Source organism: Marmota flaviventris, chromosome 10, assembly GCF_047511675.1.
Source record: "Marmota flaviventris isolate mMarFla1 chromosome 10, mMarFla1.hap1, whole genome shotgun sequence".
NCBI lineage: Eukaryota > Metazoa > Chordata > Mammalia > Rodentia > Sciuridae > Marmota > Marmota flaviventris.
In genome coordinates, this window is record NC_092507.1 from 100,409,988 (window position 1) to 100,429,224 (window position 19,237).

Below are 19,237 nucleotides of genomic sequence, written 5' to 3' on the forward strand. Positions count from 1 at the left end.
TTTCCAGCACCATTTGTTGAAAAAGTGTATATTTCTCCTTTCATTTATGAAGAAAACCAAAATAAACCCTCTAGTTTCACTTGCTCTTTTCTGGGGGGTGGGGGTGGGTGTGGGGGTGGTATTGGGATTGAATCTAGGGACACTTTACCACTGAGCTACATCCCCACCCCTTTTAAGATTGGGTTTCACTAAGTTGCTTAGGGCCTTGCTAAGTTGCTGAGGTTGGCCTCAAATTTGCAATCCTCCTGCCTCAGCCTCCTGATCCGCTGTGATTACAGGCATTTGCCACTGTGCCCAGCTTCACTTGTTTTTAATTGACTTAAAAATCAGTAATTTTGGAGGTCACATAGCTGGCAGTACATTATTAGTCTCCCACTAACTCTGCTGTAGATAACCCTTCTGATGTGGGTGTTATGGTAATAACAGTTGCCTAGGTTACTCTCCAGGGACATGAGACTTCTTTTACTGAAAACATGGATCCTTCACTTGGGCCTACAGATATCCCATGTGCGACTGACATGAGGTGGAAAGGCTTGGCATCTCAGTCTTCATATGGAGTCTATCTCCTTTGTTTCTTAAACTTTTGGATCAGATTCTACTCAGTTCTGCCTGTGGACCTGTTGAACATATGAAAAATGTTTTGTCCAAAATTATAATACAGGGTTAACTTGACCTCAGCTTGTCTAGCTCCTCTCAACTACCATAAGCAAAACCACCAGACCGTGAAAGGAGTAAGAAAATGTGGCGCTCCAGTTCCTAGAAGGTCACCATCCTAACTGAGAAGACGAGAATATTTCTTCCTTTTATTAGTCCGTCCCTCTGATTAGTCCGACCCTATATCTATCTGTAACTCCCTCAGTCCCCTGAAGTCAGGAAAATGATTTATGAACAAAGTTCCCTCTCTCCATTCTTAGGTTACTGAATAAAGACTTTCTCCCAAAGACATCATCCCTTAGACATTGTTTTTTTCCGTGGGATGAATGAACCTCCAAACCTGAGTTCTGGAACATTTTTGGAATGACTTTGCACCTCTGTTGAAAGTCAGTGTATGGGTCTATTATTGGATTCTCTGTTCCACTGACCAATTTGTCTATCTTAATGCCAATACCATCTTGTCTTAATTACTGGAGCTTTATAATACATCTTGAGGTTAAAGAGGATAAATCCAGTCCCTTTCAACCTATCTTTGTTAGAAGCAGAGATCAGACAGATTACTTTTTGGTTTGTTAGGCATGTGTGGTGCTGAGGATTGAACTCAGGGCTTGTATGTGCTAGGTGAACAAAAGCACTGAGCAACTCTCCCAGTGACGATGAATTTTAATCCCAGCCCAACAATTTAATACTTGTGTGACAGGAAACTCAGTTAATGATGCTTATTATTTATTCATGCACTTGTCTTTTGCTAGAATTAAAAATTACAGTACTTAGATTTAATGCTAATTATTATTAAAAACCCAAATTGAGCTGGTGTTGTAGCTCAGTGGTAGAGTGCTTGCCTGGCACGTGTGAGGCACTGGGTTTGATCCTCAGCACCATATAAAAATAAATAAAATAAAGGTATTGTGTCCATCTACAACTGGAAAGTATTTTAAAAAAAAATTTTTTTAAACTAGTTAGAGTTATTAATGGAATAATGACTTATGTGAAATGATTTTTATTTATTTTTTAGTTATCGGTGGACACAACATCTTTGTATGTGGTGCTGAGGATCGAACCCGGGCCGCACGCATTCCGGGCAAGCGCGCTACCGCTTGAGCCACATCCCAGCCCTTTTTTAAAAAATTTAACTGGGAAGATGGCTTTGGAAATAAAAGGTACTAGGATGGCAGGATGGCACTGGAGATGGGAAAATTTAATATGCTCAGCCGAGTCCTTTCACTATCTTTTCCAGGACATGCTCCTGCCCTTTCATCTTCTTATTTTATTATTATTATTAAAAAAATTTTGAGACAGGATCTCACTAAGTTGCTGACTTTGAACTTGAGATCCTTCTGTTTCATATTCCTGAGATTACAGGCATGGGTAACCACACCCAGCTATTATTTTATTTTATATTTATTTATTTATATTGATTTTTTAAAAATACACAACAGCAGAATGCATTACAATTCTTATTACACATATATACCACAATTTTTCATATCTCTGTTTGTATATAAAGTAGGTTGACACCCAATCTGTGTCTTCATACATGTACTTTGGATAATGGTGTCCATCACATTCCACCATCCTTGCTAATCCCCTGCCCCCTCCCACCCCTCTGCTCTATCTAGAATTCCTCTATTCCTCCCATGCTCCCCCTCCTTACCCCACTAGAGTCAGCCTCCTTGTATCAGAGAAAACATTTGGCATTTGATTTTGGGGATTGGCTAACTTCACTTACTATTATCTTCTCCAATGCCATCCATTTACCTGCAAATGCCATGATTTTATTCTTTTTTATTGCTGAGTAAAATTCCATTGTGTATATATACCCCATTTTTTTTTAATCCATTAATCCACTGAAGGGCATCTAGTTCGGCTCCACAGTTTAGCTATTGTGAATTGTGCTGCTGTAAACATTGATGTGGGTGTGTCCCTGTAGTATGCTGTTTTTAAGTCCTTTGGGTATAGTCCGAGAAGAGGAATAGCTGGGTCAAATGGTGGTTCCATTCCCAGATTTCCAAGGAAATTCTATGCTGCTTTCCATATTGGCTGGACCAATTTGCAGTCCCACCAGCAATGTATGAGTGTTCCTTTTCCCCCACATCCTCACCAACACTTATTGTTGTTTGTCTTCATATTTATTTATTTATTATTTATTTATTTTGGTGGTACTAGAGCTTGAACCCAGGGGTGCTATATCTACTGAGCTAGATCCCCGTCCCTTTTTATTTATTTATTTATTTTTAATTTTTGAGACACTGTCCCACTCAATTTTCCCAAGTTTCCTTGAATTTGTGTCAGCATGGTGGCACACACCTATAATCCCAGCTACTCAGGAGTCTGAGGCAGGAAGATCACAAATTTCAGGCCACCCTGGGCAATTTTGCGAGACCTACAAAATAAAAAGACAAAAAAAAAAAAAAAAGTAAAAGGTCTGGAGGTGTAGTTTAGTGGTAGAGTACCCATGGCTGAGTTCAATCCCCAGTTTAAAATAAAAATAAAATGATCATTCCACCATATCAGTAATTTTCTGTACAATTTGTAAACTTTTACTTAGAAAAAAAATTTTTTTTGAAGAAAAAGGACAGCATTCTACATATTACCTTGAAACTAAGGTTACAAAAGCTATTCAGTCTGCTTGGTGTGGCTTTTTCCAACACTCTTTTTTCAGTCTTTGCAATACTTGTCCCTGCCAGTCTCCAACTGTCCCTGGTTACAGGTGAGTGCCACACTGAAGGGGAGGGGCAGCTTCCCAGGGTCTATTCCCAGCATCACAGCCCCACATCGGAGTGCCTTACTGTGGTGCTGCCCTCCTGGGGGCCAAAAAGGACCCTGATTACTGTGTTTTGTGTCATGTGAGTGCTATGCCCAACAGGATGGCTGGTGGATGGAAGAAATGTTTGTTTTTGATTGGATTCAGTCTCATCTGTCTTAAACCGGTGAGTTCACCTTCCGACTACCTGCAGCTATTTAGAGAAAACAGAAACACATTCATTATCTTTCTCTTTCTTTGAAGGGCCAGGGATTGGGGGAGACAGAAATTGAAACACTTAAGGATCATTCCAAGATTGTATATGTTTGTATATTGGAAACTTAATGTGATACATTGGAGAAAATAAACAAGATTATCATTTTATTTTAAGAACAAAGATTTTTGAAAAATCTGTCATTGACTTCTGACTCAGTTCAATAGGCAGATTCAATGGAAAAAATGAAATAGTAATGCGATATGCTCCCAGCCTCGAAATTCTACTCAGGATTGCTTTGTGGTAGGTTTGAGCGCTGGGAAGAGTTGCGCAGATAAATACTTATGTGGATTGAAAAATGCTCACGTGATGTATAGAAATATGATTAATTTATTTCTGATTTATGTTTTTCATTTCCCAAAATGATGTTTTTTCTTCATGGTTCTAATTTTCTAAAATTTCCTTTTCAGGTTGTTTCAGCCAAAACAGGTAAAATTTTCTGACATGCAAATTTCCCTCCTCATGTTTGATTTTTATTGTCATTATTGATTCGTGGGCTACCCTGAAGTATAAAGGTTATGCTGACAAAAGAATCCAACGTTTTCTGAACATTACATTGGGTGAAAACTATCTCTCAGGTGCTGGGGAGACAATAACTGGTAAGACAAATAAATGGATCAAACTTAAAAGACAAGACCTTATAAGGTATTCTTTTTTGAGTACTGTACTGTGTACAGGCATGTAGCAAAATGCATTTTCTCATAAACAGCCATGAGCAAAATATTACAGTGATCATCATTCTAGCCAAAGAAATAAAAATCTACAATAGAGAAGATCTAATTTATGTACGTTTCTTATTTGTCTTCTGGGAAATTAGAAAAGAAAATTAGAAATGTTGTACTTGATTAAAATTTCAAGATCCCCTACTTTAATCAAAAGGAACTTTATACTTCTAAAATTGCATGTTTAAATATAGACAATGGTAACTCAAAGCTGAAAAAGGGATTTCTTTTGAAAAGATTACATCAAGCTGGTGTGATGGGCCTGCGCCGGAAATCCCAGTGACTTGAGAGTCTGAGGTAGGAGCAAGTTTGAGGCCAGTCTGGGCAACTTGGTGAGACTCTGTCTCAAAAAAATAAAATAAAATAAAAATATTTAATCACCATTTTTCTTAATATTTATTTTTTAGTTTTCGGCGGACACAACATCTTTGTTTGTATGTGGTGCTGAGGATCGAACTCGGGCCACACGCATGCCAGGCGAGCGCGCTACCGCTTGAGCCACATCCCCAGCCCAAATAAAAAGATTTAATCACCATTTTTCTTGAATAATTGACTGACGGCAAAAATAATTTCTCTAAAAGCATATCTTGGCTTATCCATTCCAGAAATCTAAGTCCCCAGGGTGGAAACTTACGTTTAGTAAGAGTTAGCTTATCTGTAGGAACAATATAACATCAACTATATGAGCAGTAAATTCTCATAGTGAGGTCCTTAACAACTTAGCAAGACCCTGTCTCAAAATGAAAAATAAAAAGGGATGATGGGCTGGGGTTGTGGCTCCAGAGGGAGAGCACTTGCCTAGCATGAGTGAGGCACTGAGTTCGATCCTCAGTACCACATAAAGAAAAATAAAGACATTGTGTCCACCTATAACTAAAAAATAAATATTAAAAAAAGGGATGAGAGTGTAGCTCAGCAGTAGAGCTACACTCTACTGGGTTCTACCCTGGGTTCACTCCCAGTACCGTTTAAAAAAATTATTATGGCCTGATTTATTATTTCTTACTCACCTTATACTTGAGAAGCATTTAAGATTGATCAGGAAGCCATGGGAAAGACCGGCCACATTCAAAATGATTTTTAAATTTTTTCTACTTATTTCTTTATTTTGTTTGTGGTGAGATCTCACAGTATTGTCCAGGCTGGCCTTGAGTTCCTGGTCTCAAGTTATCCCCCTGACTCTGCCTCCTAGGTAACTGGGACTATAGGCATGTGCCACTGGGCTTAGCTTATACGCGAATTTTTTTTTTTTTTTAAAGAAAAACTGGTCTTGTGGATAACAAAATCTAGCTTTGCTGTCTCTTACAAGGTCCCAGCACACCTAGGACATACTGAGTCGTAAGAAATGGCTCACTTTTAGTCATCAAGTATCCACCCTATTCAAGAGAAACAGCGACTCAGACTAAGATACTCATGGTGCTGTTAATCGATCGATTCTGGCTTTTCAATAGATGGGATATGTTTGATTTGTACTGTACAAAAGGCTTCATCTTGGGTATGTGTGTTCTGATTTCATTTGGGTTCTAGGATCAGCTATTTATTTATGTGTGTCTGGGGCCTCTGGGCTAATTTAGATTTCTGAGTTGGTAGAATGAACAGATGATGAGAATCAAAGGGTTTCATTTCTGACTGATCAGAGTGGTTAGATGCACATCCAGGGAACAGAGTTTTCTCTTTCATCCATCCAGTAAAGTAGGCTAAACATAAAAGCAAGAAAGAGCGAGGATTGTTGCTACTTTATAGAGCCCAACAGCTGTCACTCAAGCTCCTCAGCCACCCCACTTAGAATGTGGAAAGGGTTGAAGAGTGGAACTCTCATAATTTCTATCAGCAGTCTTTAATAATAATAAGAATATGAACCTTTTCTCAATCACATGGAAAGTACTCTTAAAAAGGCAGCTTCAATACCATCTCCCTGCTGGGCTGGAGGTGTGACTCAGGAGTCGAGTCCTTACCTAGCATGTGTCAGGCCCTGGGTTCCATCATGAACTCTAGAAATCTAAAATCCAGGCTGGAAATTTATGTTTAGTGGGATTTAACTTATCTGGAGAACAATATTTATCAACTATATCAGCAATGAGCTCTCAGAGTGACTCAACATAAACTAGAACAGTGCTTACTATTTTTATTATGACATAGAAAAGGAAGTAGAATTAAGACAATTGTAAAATTTGATATGAGACTAGAGCTAAGCCATAAAATTTTACAAAGTCCATGCATATAGGTTTTAAAAAAGTATTACCTCCTGATATTATAATTATATAAGCCATGAACTCTGGGACTACAGGCATGTGCCACTTTTCTCAGCTTATAAATGATTTTTTAAAATATCTGTTCTTTGGGTAACAAAGTCTAGCCCTGTTGTCTCTTATAGAAAAAAAGAAAGAAAGAAAAGACTAGATCTATACAACTGGAATGCCCCCCCCCCAGAGACCCCATCCCTTCTGCCAAACAAATGTCCCCAGAGGCTGGACCCATCTCACCAGGACTTGCCACACCAGGACTGGGCACTCAGACTCATTCCCTCCACAGCTGGTGTTCTCTCCACTTGCTCCTTGCGTCAGGCGAACCAACCACTGAGATACTTGAGTTCTCCCACTCAGATTGTTTAAAAATTTTTTTTTAATTGTAGATGGCACAATGCCATTTTTTTTTTAATATGATGCTGAGGGTCAAACCTAGTGCCTCACATGTGGTAGGCAAGAGCTCTACCACTGAGCCACAACCTCACCCCCAGGTTCAGAGTTGTTTTTTTTGTTGTTGTTGTTGTTGTTTTTTGGGCGGGGTTCAGAAGTTTTGATCTGCTTTCATGGACAGTGCTGCTCAGAGTCTGTTGAGCACCAACTGTAAAACAGGCAACCAATGTCCAGCCTTTGCTTGTCCCAGACTCCCTAGAATCTCAGTGTCTATGGCACCCTCACTGTGTGTCAGTGTCATGGTCTGGCTTTTCCAAATGCATCACAACATCCCTAATCTTTTTATTATTATTATTATTATTTATTTATTTATTTTGAGACAAAATCTCCCTAAATTGCTGAGGGTCTTTCTCTGTTGCAGAGGCTGACCTCATACTTGTGATCCTCCTGCCTCAACCTCCTAAATCACTTGGATTACAGGTGTGCGCAACCGCACCCAGTTCTTAATTTAACAGGGCGAGTTGTGTAGAGTCCTCAGATCCCACAGTAGTCTCTGACATGCTAGCCTTTTATATCCACTCTATGAATTCACTGTCAGGCCTCCTATGTCTGCGGCTGGTTTGATCATCATTTCCCCAGGAAATTGAGTCCATTCCAATGGGCAGGACTGGCTGCCATAAGAGAGAAGATAAACTGTGGGGACAGGGGCAACAAGAATTAAGAGACACCAGAAAATCAGAGAAAAGGAGGCACAGACCACAGGAAAAATGACTGGAGGAGGAGAAGTGGGATGTGTGGGGGATTGAGTGAAAGGAGGACCCCCTAATGGGGCTTCTTACTTTTCAGGATTGGGAGGGGACAGAGGTCCTTCCTACAGAATCAGCTTCTACTGGCAAATGGCTACGAGGTCTCCATCTTCTGCCAGCATATTTAACTGTCATGATTTTCTTTCAATGGCAGAAGAGACAGCCCTGGGTGATGTCCCAGGAATGTCTGGCTAGTGCACAGTGGAGACTTTGTTCGTTTTCAACATGGTTATTTCTGAGGTGCTGCCAAAACCGACTCTGGGTCATTGGTAAAGAAAGAAAGGTTGTCTGTATCATGCACATAGAGATTTGGCTGGAGGGAAAGGGGAAGAGTTGATACCGGCTATCACTTGTCTGTATTTATTCTTTCTCCTTGCCCTTTAGTTTTGCTTGTTTATTTTGCCATTTGGTTTTGAATTTGACATATTGTGACGTTGTATATCAAATGGGGTATATTAAACATAAAGAGCCAAGATTCGGCTTCAAATGGAAAGCCCAGCTATGGCCAGGTATAATGGCATACACCTGTAATCCCAGCAACAGGTGAGGCTGAGGCAAGTTAGAGTCTAGCCTGGACCACTTAGTGAGACTGTCTCAAAAAGAAAAAGGAGGAGGAGGAGGAGGAAGAGGAGGAGGAGGAGAAAGAGGAGGAAGGGGGACTGGGCACTCTGTGGTAGAGTGGCCCTGGGTTCAACCCTCAATACTACAATTAACTAGTTAATTAAAATCCAGTTAATGTTCTTATTTATGACTTTATTTCCACTTGGATCTCCTACATCCCAAACGTTTTTGCGTCTGTGGATTTGGTAAAGGGGTAAGTATGGTTACTGTTCTATGTCTCCTATCCCATACCCAAAATATAGGAATGCCTTGTGTAAGCTCAGGATGCAAACATTTACATCCCATGGCAAACCATGGCCAGGCCCACAGAAGAAGGGACCACAGCATCACATTTTTATGCTGAGACAGATTTTTTTTTAATTAATTAATTAATTTTATGGTGCTGAAGATTGAACCCAGTGCCTCACACATGCTAGGCAAGCGCTGTACCATGGAGCCACTACCCCAGCCCAAGACAAATGTTTTGATAGAGAAAAGGAGAATAAAGTTTTCTATTTTACGTAAAAGAATCTGGAAATGGTTATACTCCTGTGTTAGGAACATACTATGAAGTTACCATAACAAAGGACTCAATACTCCCTCTTTCCTCCGTGAGAATGAATGCCAGTGGGGACATGGGCAGAGTGCATAAGTGACACGACAGCCACCAGAGAGCTGGAGACGGAGGTGGTTCCAGCTGGAAGCAGTGGAGCCAGTTTCAGGACTGGGAGGGAACATCAATGGCCAAGCATCCTGGGAAAGTCTCCTTTCAGAGCTCTACCCACAATCACTTCCCATGCTTATTTAACTTATTTAAAAGGGCAAGTGGTACATGTCTGTAATCCCAGTGACTCTGGAGGCTGAAGCCGGAGGACTGCAAATTTGAGGCCAGCCTTATCAATTTAGCTAGGCCCTAAGCAATGTAGAGAGAGATATGTCTCAAAATAAAAAAATAAATAAATAAATAAAAAGGATTGGGGTTGTAGCTCAGTGGTGAAGTGCTCCCAGGTTCAATCCTCAGTACAAAAAATGAAATAAAAAATAAGTACAACTGGGGGTGGGGGTGGGGGGACTCTGAAATTTCGTCCCTGAGTGAGAGGTTTGAGCTTCTGCTCTCTTCTGGCGAACAACCGTAGCTTTCTTTCTCTCTGTCTTATCATGATCTGGAAAATGAGAGCAAAGCTTATGTATAAAGGATGGCATAAGAATGATTTAGTTTGAAGAGGAAAATGATGAAAGAAGTGACCCTTCCAGATATCCTGGCTAATGTACAACTTAAAAATCTCTTTCAGCTCCCCAAATACCCACTATTGATCAAGCATATTCAAAAATCAGCAACAGTATCACTGTGGAATGGGCTACAGTGCCAGGGGCCACCAGTTACCTGCTCACAGCTGAAGATGGGGACACAGTCATTGAAACCATGGTGGCCAATTCCCCAGGCACTGTAACAGGCCTGAAGGCTGCGACCTTGTACCAAATCACCATCAGATCCATCAGTGCTGCTGGCAGAAGCCAGGCATCACCTCCAAAGCAGGCAAAGACAGGTAGCTGATGCTCATCCTCTGTGACCTGTGACCTGGATCAATTATAATGATGCTGCAAATGCACAAGGCAGTTTGGTGTCACATGGGTGCCACAATTCAGGGCCCAGAAGTGAAAATCACCAAATGATATTTTCTGGCAACTCAGGTGTCTGTGGAGGAGGTGGTATTTAAATGCCTCATGTTTTTGCTTTGAACATAAAGCCCTTCTGGACATCTTTAAATGTATCCCTGCTTTTACATATCTGAAAAGAAGTTCTATTTTTAACTGTACTGAATAAAGGATACATACAAGGCAAAGAGAGATCAGTAGAGGAAAGGGATTGGGGGACTGGAGGAGGGAAAGGTGGGTGGAAGTGCCAGGAAGTGATTGGCCAGTTTATATTGTTTTGTAGTATGCATGCATGAAAATGTAACAAGTTCCATCATTACTGTACATCAATTAAATTTGCGCAACTATAATGCACCAAATTAAAAAAAAAAGAATACGTAGAAGGGTTTTTCCACATTTTAACCACATGGTATACCTGTTAACAAAAACAGTTGAAGTTTGCCATCAGCATTATTTACACTTATTTGATAAAGTTGTTCCTAGGCATATTTCTAAAAAGTTGTGTGCACATTGAAATGGTATAAATCATCATTTTTATAATTGATTTATATTATGATTATAGGAATATTTGTCTAATTTCTGGCCAACTTCCCGCTGAAAGTAGTGTCTAATATTTAAAGTTTTCCTTTGTCTCTGCCACATCATTTATGATTAATACACACTTAGATAGTGATTATTTAAGGGAACTCTATAATTAATAACTTTATAAATCAAATAATTATAAGATGAAAATCAATCTCAATAGATAATCAACCTGAACTTACTTATTCCTAAATAATTTGAATTATCCTCTATTGGACTTTTAAACACAAATGCAGTTTTTCATTTTGCTTTTGTCTCCTTAGTGTTGGCTGCACCAATTCTGGAAGTAAGCTCTCCAAGTCCAGACTCTATCCTTGTGCAGTGGGAAGCTGTATATATGGCAATCGGATTCTCTGTGTCCATTATGCAAGCCAATGGCTTAGGTAGAATTTGGAAGGAGAATACTACAAATACCTCCTTGACCTTCAGCAGTCTAGATGCCGGGACTCTCTACACCATAAAAGCCTATGCATGGAACGCTAATGGAATCCCTGGGGATGACTCCACCTGCAATCAGAGAACAAGTAAGGACTTCTCAGCTCAGCCTCAAACAATCTCATTTTTGATTAATGAGGGGGGCTGTGAATTGCAACCATCAAGAGCAATGTTAAGTGATAAGTACAGAGCAGCTGGCAGCAGCTGTTTAAATTTATTATGAAGTTATTTATAGTGCCTTGACTATTCCTCCGTGGCAGTTTAAATGCTTACTGCATGGATAAAGAAATGCTGCAGAGAATACAAGGAGCATGGCAGCTTCCCCTCTGAAATCCAACTCAGTTGCTGCATATGCATTTGATATCACGATTTTTGTTAGGTTTACCAATCGCCCCTTGTCTCTTCCTGAGTTCAGCGATAGTCTAGACAAAAAGAATTGGGCCAAACAGGAATTCATTTCTTCAACAGACATTCAGTGAGCATATGCTGGCTTCAGTGCAGAGATACAGCAGCAAACAAGACAGAGTTCCTGCTGTCCTGGTGCTTCATGCTGTGACAGATGTGTTTCCCAAAGGCCTCCACCTAGGCCTGAGGCTAACACGTGCTTCCCACCACCTCTCCTCTAGTTGTAGGCAGAGAAGCTGCATTGCCGGGTGCAGGTTGTGTTCTCTCACCATCCCCACCCCAGGGACACCTGGCTGGGGGAATGCAGTTTAATAACTGCAAATCCAAACGGAACTGCTGGGATGAGCCAGAAGAATGAGAGGGTGGGAGGGGGGAGGGGGAGAGAGGGAGAGAGAATATGACAGTTGAATATGACAGTTTTCTTCTCTTGAGTAAGCTATCTGCTGGCAATATGACCTAAATAGATGCCAGACTCGCACCAACCAGATTAACAGGATTAGCTGTTATATCCCTTGGGGGAGGACCAGGAAAGATTAGGAAGAAACCAGAAATGTTCTCTTTAGTTTTTGGAGGGGAATGATCTATGGCCAAGACAGAAATGTAGAGAGAAGAATTTGCCTTGCATACTACTTCTCTAGGAGAAACCATAGCAAGTAGCCCCAAGGTGATTTGTGATGGGCTTGGTGAGTCAGGATATTTGTGACAAACAGCCTAGGCTAGCTGGTTTGCTTGCTTGCTTCCTTGCCCCCCACACCGCATCCCCCCCACCGCACCACCCACCCTCATCTTCCCACAAAAAATTATTGAGGGTTCACTCTGAGCTGGGCAGAACCTAGCTGATGGGAATACAACATCAAATAAAGCATGCTCCCACTCAAAGATATGATTATATCTAAAGATGCATAAATCCACAGTCATGGTTCTGTGTAACAAGTGCTTTGATGGAGTCACACAAACACAGTGTGGCACAGGAGAGAGCATCTGTATCAGGTTGGGGGACTGAGAGAGCCATCTGGTTTCTTTCAGGCCTTCTCCTTTACTTGTTTCCCCATGTTTTGAAAAGTCTTAGAGCCCAGCGAGGTGGTGCACTCCTATAATCCCAGAGGCTCTTCAGGCTGAGGAGGAGGATCACGAGTTCAAAAGCCAGTCTCAGCAACTTAGCGAGGCACTTAGCAACTCAACAAGACCCTGTCTCTAATAAAATATTTTTTAAAAAGGGCTGAGGATGTGGCTCAATGTTTAAGTTCCCTTGTGTTCAATCCCTAGTACCAAAAATAAATAAAGTTTTAAGAGTTTGAATTTAGCCTCTGTATTAGATTGCTAGGGCTGCTGTCACCAAGTGCCTCAAATAAGCTGGCTTAAACAATAGAAATTGATTGTTTCACAATTGTGGAAGCAAAGTCTGAAGTCTAGGTGTTGGCAGGGTTGGTTTTTTTTTTTTTTTTTTCTTAAACCAAGGATTGAACGCAGGGGTTCAATTGAATCACTGAGCCACATTCCTAGCCATTTTTATTGTTATTTTGAGATAGTGAGGCCCTAAGTTGCTGAGACTGGCTTTGAATTTGCGATATTCCTGCCTCAGCCTCACTGGGATAACAGGCAAGTGCTATCCTGCCCAGTTAGGGTTGGTTCCTTTTGAGGGCTATGAGGGAAGAATCTGCTCAGAACATTTTCCTTGGCCTGTGAGTGTGCATGTCTTTGTCTGGATCTCTTTTCATAAGAACATCAGCCATATGTGGGCACCTTGGCACACTTATAATTCCAGTGACTCAGGAGGCTGAAGCAGGAAGATCACAAGTTTGAGGCCAGCCTGGGCAACTTATCGAGACCCTCTCTCAAAATAAAAACTGTTGGGGATGTGGCTTAATGGTAAAGTGTCCCTGGGTTCAATTCCTAGTACTAAAAAATAAACATAGAGATATAAATATACCTGAAGAGCTGGGGACATGGTTCAGTGGTACAGTATCACATAGCATACTAGGCCCTGGGTTTGAGGTAGTAGTGGGGGAAACATTGATCCTATTGAATTAGATCCTATCCTATGACCCTATTTCCAAATAAGGTCACAGTCTTGATGGCACTAGGGATTAGGATTTTGACGTACATGTTTTGGGAGGAATGACTTCAACCCGTAACAGTTTCCCACTATCCTACCTATTTTTCCTAGTTCTCCCATATCCCTTATGGGAACTACATTGTCCTAAACTTCTGTAGGGTACAGTTAACAGCCTTTGGCCTAGCACTACCTACCCCAAAGCAGACCTTCCTTTGTAGATGAGTTGACCCTGCAGTGGGGGAAAGGGACCTGTGGAGATGACCTATAAGGGAAACACAGCAGGTACCTGTCTTGTGGAGAACGAGTTGGGTCCCCATGTCCTCAAATAGGGTCTTTCCTGTACTCCAGATGTGACCAGAGGATGCTATCCCTGCTCAAGTTCTGCTGGGTGGTCTTCATTACAGTACAGATTCCAAAGGTGATCCGAAGCCAGTTTCTCTCCCCACTTGGCCCAGTGGACATATGTCCCCCAACTTTTTTAACAGGATAGCCCAGAAGAAAAGGAGGCATATTTATAATATAGGGGAAAGTACTTGGGAGACACTGAGAGTGTGTAAGGTGTCATCGCTCTCTATATTTTCCTTCCTTCCCTTTAATTTACAAAGGAGGGGCTGGGGATGTGGCTCAAGCGGTAGTGTGCTCGCCTGGCATGCGTGCGGCCCGGGTTCGATCCTCAGCACCACATACAAAGATGTTGTGTCCGCTGAAAACTAAATATAAATAAATAAATATTAAAAAAAAAAAAGATACAAAGGAAATGTTTGCTCCTCCAGAAACAATTGTGACTAGCACGGGTCAAAAATAATGAAGGGATATGTTTGCTTCATCAATCAGTAACAAAATATATGGCCTATCATGTAATGATAACATACTCATATGGCACTTTTAATTCTTCATATTTATTTTTGGGGTGCTTGGGATTGAACCCAGAACCTTACAGTGCTAAGCGCATACTCTATCACCAAGCTATATCCACAGTGCCCCCATTTATAATCTCATTTTATTCTATAATCACTTGCAGTTTTTGTTTGTTTTTGAAGTCCTGGGGATTGAACCCAGGGCCTCATACATGCTCGGCAGATGCTCTACCACATCCTGAGACCCCTTTCCCCACCATATTTATTATTGGTGCATTACAATTTTACATAACGGTGGGAATCATTACATATCTGTTTATGCATACAATATAACAATACAATTTGGCCAAAGTCATTCCCCAGTATTTCTCTTTTTCTTCCTCTTCTTCTTCCTTCTGCTTCCTTCCCTCTATTCTACAGGTCTCCCTTCAATTTCCATGAGAACCCCTGCCATTGTTCTTCTCTTTTTTCTACTCTAGCTTCCACAAATGAGAGAACACAAAAGACCCTTGGTTTTCTGAGTTTGGCTTTTTTTGCATAACATAATGTTCTCAAGTTTCATCCATTTTCCTGCAAAATGACTTAATTTCATTCTTCTTATGGCTGAATAAAACTTCATTTTGTGTATATATCACATTTTCTTTATCTAATCATCACTGATGAACACCTAGTCCATCCCCTTCTTAAATTTTGTTTTCTGACAGGGTTTTGATAAGTTGCCCAGGCTGGTCTAGAACTTGAGAGCCTCCTGCCTCAGCCTCTCAAGTAGCTGGGATTACAGGCCTGTGCTGCCACACCTGGCTACTTGTTAAATAGTATATTCATATATGCATGCATGCATGAAAGTATATTTTTTGCACCTGTATAGACACTGATCTTATTATATCCATTTTGTAGATGTGAAAAAAAATTAACAAATAGTTGAAATAATATGGCCAGGGTCACATAGATATATGAGTTCACATAGTTAATGGCAGATGTGTTACCAGTTCCCAGGTATCCAAAATCCCAATTTTACGCTTTAATGCTTGTATTTATCCAACTATTGGTGTACTTTATTATCCACTGAGCTCCTTAACATTGTTAGGCTACGTCTCATTTGGCTTAAGGTGGTTATAAAATCTTAATTGTTTTTCAAAAACATAGGTCCTCGTGCTCCTGCCAACATTCAAGTCTCTTTTGACAGTGGGGCTCTGAAGGCATCTGTTTCATGGACACCGACAGAAGGAGCCTTCAACTATACTGTGATGGCTTTGAGTGGTTCTTCTGAGCGGAGCTGCAGTACAACTTTCAGTTCCTGCAGCATCTCTTCCCTCCAGTGTGGAACTGAGTACCTGATTTCCGTTTTAGCAAGTAATGATGCTGGATCTAGCAAGTCCTCTTCAGCAGGGACCCTGAAGACAGGTATGTAAACAAGAGTGAGAACCCTGCAGGGCTGGCAAGTCAAAGTCCCTGACAATATTCCAGAACACTCTGGAAGCAGTCAAAACCAAAGCCTGGTCTAAATGAAAGCATTGAGTTGGACATTCTCATGAGTTTGAATAACGTGGATAGGGAAACCCGATTTTGTGAATTTTGAAAAAGCACTGCTTTGAATATGTGGAGGCCTGGCTTTTATTCTAGATCTTCCATTAGTTAGTTTTTTTCATTTTTATTATTTTATTTTTGAGGCAGAATCTTGCTGTATTGCTCAGGCTGGCTGAATTCTTGGGCTCAAGTGACCATCCTGTCTCCGCTTTCTGGCTTCGTCTTCATTTTTAAAGAAGATCCAATTGGAGGGATTTTGTTTTTGTTTTTGTTTGGTACTGGAGATTACCCAGGAGTGTTTTGCCACTGAGCTACATTCTCACCCCTTTTTATTTTGAGACTTTTGAGACAAGATCTTGTTAAGTTGCCTAGAGCCTTATTAAGTTGCTTAGGCTGTCCTTAAACTTGAAATCCTCCTGCTCCAGCTTCCCAAATCATTGGGATTATAGGCATGTGTCACTGGGCCTGGACAGCTGGAGTTATACACATAGCTCTAAATGTGAAGTACAGACAACTGTCTCTTATTGACATTAAGTTTCATGACAGAGACTTGGTGGGAGATTTTTTTTTTCTTTTGGTACCAGAGATTAAACATTCAACCACGTTCAACCAGAGGCATTCAACCATTGAGCTACATCCCCACCTTTTTTTTTTTTATATTTTATTTCCCTGAGTTGCTTATGACCTTGATAAATTGCTAAGGCTGGCTTTGACCTTGTGGTCCTCCTGCCTCAGCCTCCCAAGGTGGGAGATATTTTTTTTTTAATGTTTTTTTTTTTTCTATATTTATTTTTTAGTTCTCGGCGGACACAACATCTTTGTTGGTATGTGGTGCTGAGGATCGAACCCGGGCCGCACGCATGCCAGGAGAGCGCGCTACCGCTTGAGCCACATCCCCAGCCCAAGGGGAGATATTTTTAAAGATGAAGATATTTCTAGTTCTGAACCCAAGTAGCTGGTTTATAGGCCTGGGTCACCATGCACAGCAAAATCCCCGTATTTTAAAATGACTACCAAACTCTGGTGGCCCATTATTTCTCTCATATAATGAGAGAATGTGAATAGGTCTTTGTGTCTTTGTGGTTTGCTGTAGCATAGACTTTTGTTCTCTAAGGAAAATCTTCTAATGTTTCTGGTACATAATTTTTCATATTGTACACCAAATTCAATCTATTACAAAACTTATAGTTGCTGATTTGGGTTGTCCTTGGATAATTGCAAAGATGCAAAAAAAAAAATCTCCTGCAATAGTCTTACAACTGGTTATTATTGATTACTTCTTAGTGGCTTGTGCACCTGGAAGAGTGATGATCCAAGAAGATCCCCCTGGCCATCTGTCTGTGGCTTGGTCCAATGTAGATCTGGGTGATTACTACGTGGCTTTTGTGAAGAGTGATGATGGCTGGGAAGTACACTGTAATACATCCACCACCCAGTGCAGCTTCTTATCTGAGTGTGGCTTCACTTACTTTATTAGTGTTTTTGCCTATAACAAGGCAGGGCAGAGTCCTTTGGGTGATGTATTCAATTATACAACAGGTAAGTCACATTTGATGTTTGTAAAGGGAGTCTGAGTTCACTAAACTCAGCAGCAGAGTAGGTCACCACCTGGGAGTCATTCTAGAGCCAGGAATGCAAAATGAATGTTTTGTTTCATTCTTCCCAGACTAGGAAAATTTTACTTTGTGAACCCAAACTTTACAAAAATGCAAGGTTAGCTAGGTGTAGCACTCCATGCCTGTAATCTCAGGGACTTAGATTGCAAGTTCTAGGCCAGACTTGCCTGGGCAACTTAGCCAGATCCTGAAAAGCATATAGCTCTAGCATGCTCTGAAAGTTGAATCGTCCACAAAGATCTAGTTACTGTTCAGGCCTGGATGCTGAAGAGGATGCAGCTCTCCATTTGAGGAGTTTACTCTGTTTCTGGGACCAGAGAGACAGATGTAATAGCCAAGATGCTACATGGTTTGGAGGGCTTTGGAGTACAACACCTGGTTTTAAGTTCTAACTCGACCATGCCAAGGGACGATGATGTCTACCTTGCTACTTCCTTAGTATCCTTCACTAAAAGTGGGACAAATAACAATAACATAAATGTGAAAAGGACTTTGTATGTAATAAAGCAGAATACAAATATTTTCATGATCATGATTATTACCATGACTACTCTCCTCCACTAGGCTTGGAATTTGTATTGGGCATAGATTATGTTTTATTTATCTGTCACCAGTGCTTATCATAGTGTGATCAGCATAGGGGAGATGCTCAATTTTTGAAGAATGAATGGAGTGACTTGGAATTAATTAACTATATTTACAAATAAGAATAATATAGTTATATAAAGTATTTGCTTGATTATAAAAAATTTTACCAGTTTGAGGGGTCCAAATAATTGGTGCTTTGGGAATTTGGAATTTGAAGTAAGCGGCTATCATTAAGGTTCAAGAACACAGGAGGGACTTCCAAAAGGAGTGGCCTTGAGCTGGAGTTTAGAATGGATGGAATGTAGGTGGGGCAAGAACTTCTCAGAGAAACCCCAATCCTAGTTAGACATTTGTTAGGCAGGCTTTTTAAGGTCTCTTCTAAGATTTACTAATACAATCATGCTCCGCTCTCCCACACCCCAGCTTTATCCGGTTTAGTGTCTGGAAAGAGTGATAGCATCTGAGAAGTTAGGATGATGACTTTGTTAGGCAGAAGAGGGAAAGGCTTTCTTGTAGGGGGTTCACAGTCTTCAAGGCTCTTGTAGTGAGAGCACAAAATAGACAGAGTATTGAGAGGTCTGATATGTGTGGAGGGGGGGACATCTGAATATTACAGCTTGTAATGACCTTCAATGTCATACTGAGAATTTATCCTATATGCAGTGAGAGTTAGGCCAAAGTTGGAACTGAATGCATAACTTATTATTATTATTATCATCATCATCAACCCATCATCATTATTAATTTATTTTTTGGTACCAGGAATCGAATCCAGTGGTGCTTAGCCACTGAGCCACAATTCCCAGCCCTTTTTATTTTTTTATTTTGAGACAAGATCTGACTAAGTTGCTTAGGGCCTTGCTATATTGTGGTAGCTGGCCTCAAACTTGTGATCCCCCTGCCTCAGCCTCCGAGTCACTGGGATTACAGGCATGTGCCACTGTGCCTGGCCATGTAACTGATTTTTTTTTTAAATATTATTTTTAGTTGTTGATAGATCTTTATTTTTATTTACTTATTTATATGTGGTGCTGAGAATCAAACCCAGTGCCTCACACATGCTAGGCAAGTACTCTACTG

The 19,237-nt window shown here is 40.7% G+C and overlaps 1 protein-coding gene across 1 annotated transcript in view; it reads left to right on the forward strand.

Annotated features, from left to right (window-relative positions):
• The first annotated feature begins 3,521 nt into the window (after positions 1-3,521).
• The window catches only part of Fndc7 (fibronectin type III domain containing 7), a 29,184-nt gene continuing 13,468 nt past the window's right edge, over positions 3,522-19,237 (forward strand). Inside the window, exons 1-6 of the mRNA XM_027922060.2 lie at positions 3,522-3,584; positions 4,082-4,100; positions 9,728-9,982; positions 10,937-11,197; positions 15,573-15,830; positions 17,238-17,492. Coding sequence (XP_027777861.2) covers positions 3,522-3,584; positions 4,082-4,100; positions 9,728-9,982; positions 10,937-11,197; positions 15,573-15,830; positions 17,238-17,492 — 1,111 coding nt within the window. The remainder of the gene's footprint in view (positions 3,585-4,081; positions 4,101-9,727; positions 9,983-10,936; positions 11,198-15,572; positions 15,831-17,237; positions 17,493-19,237) is intronic.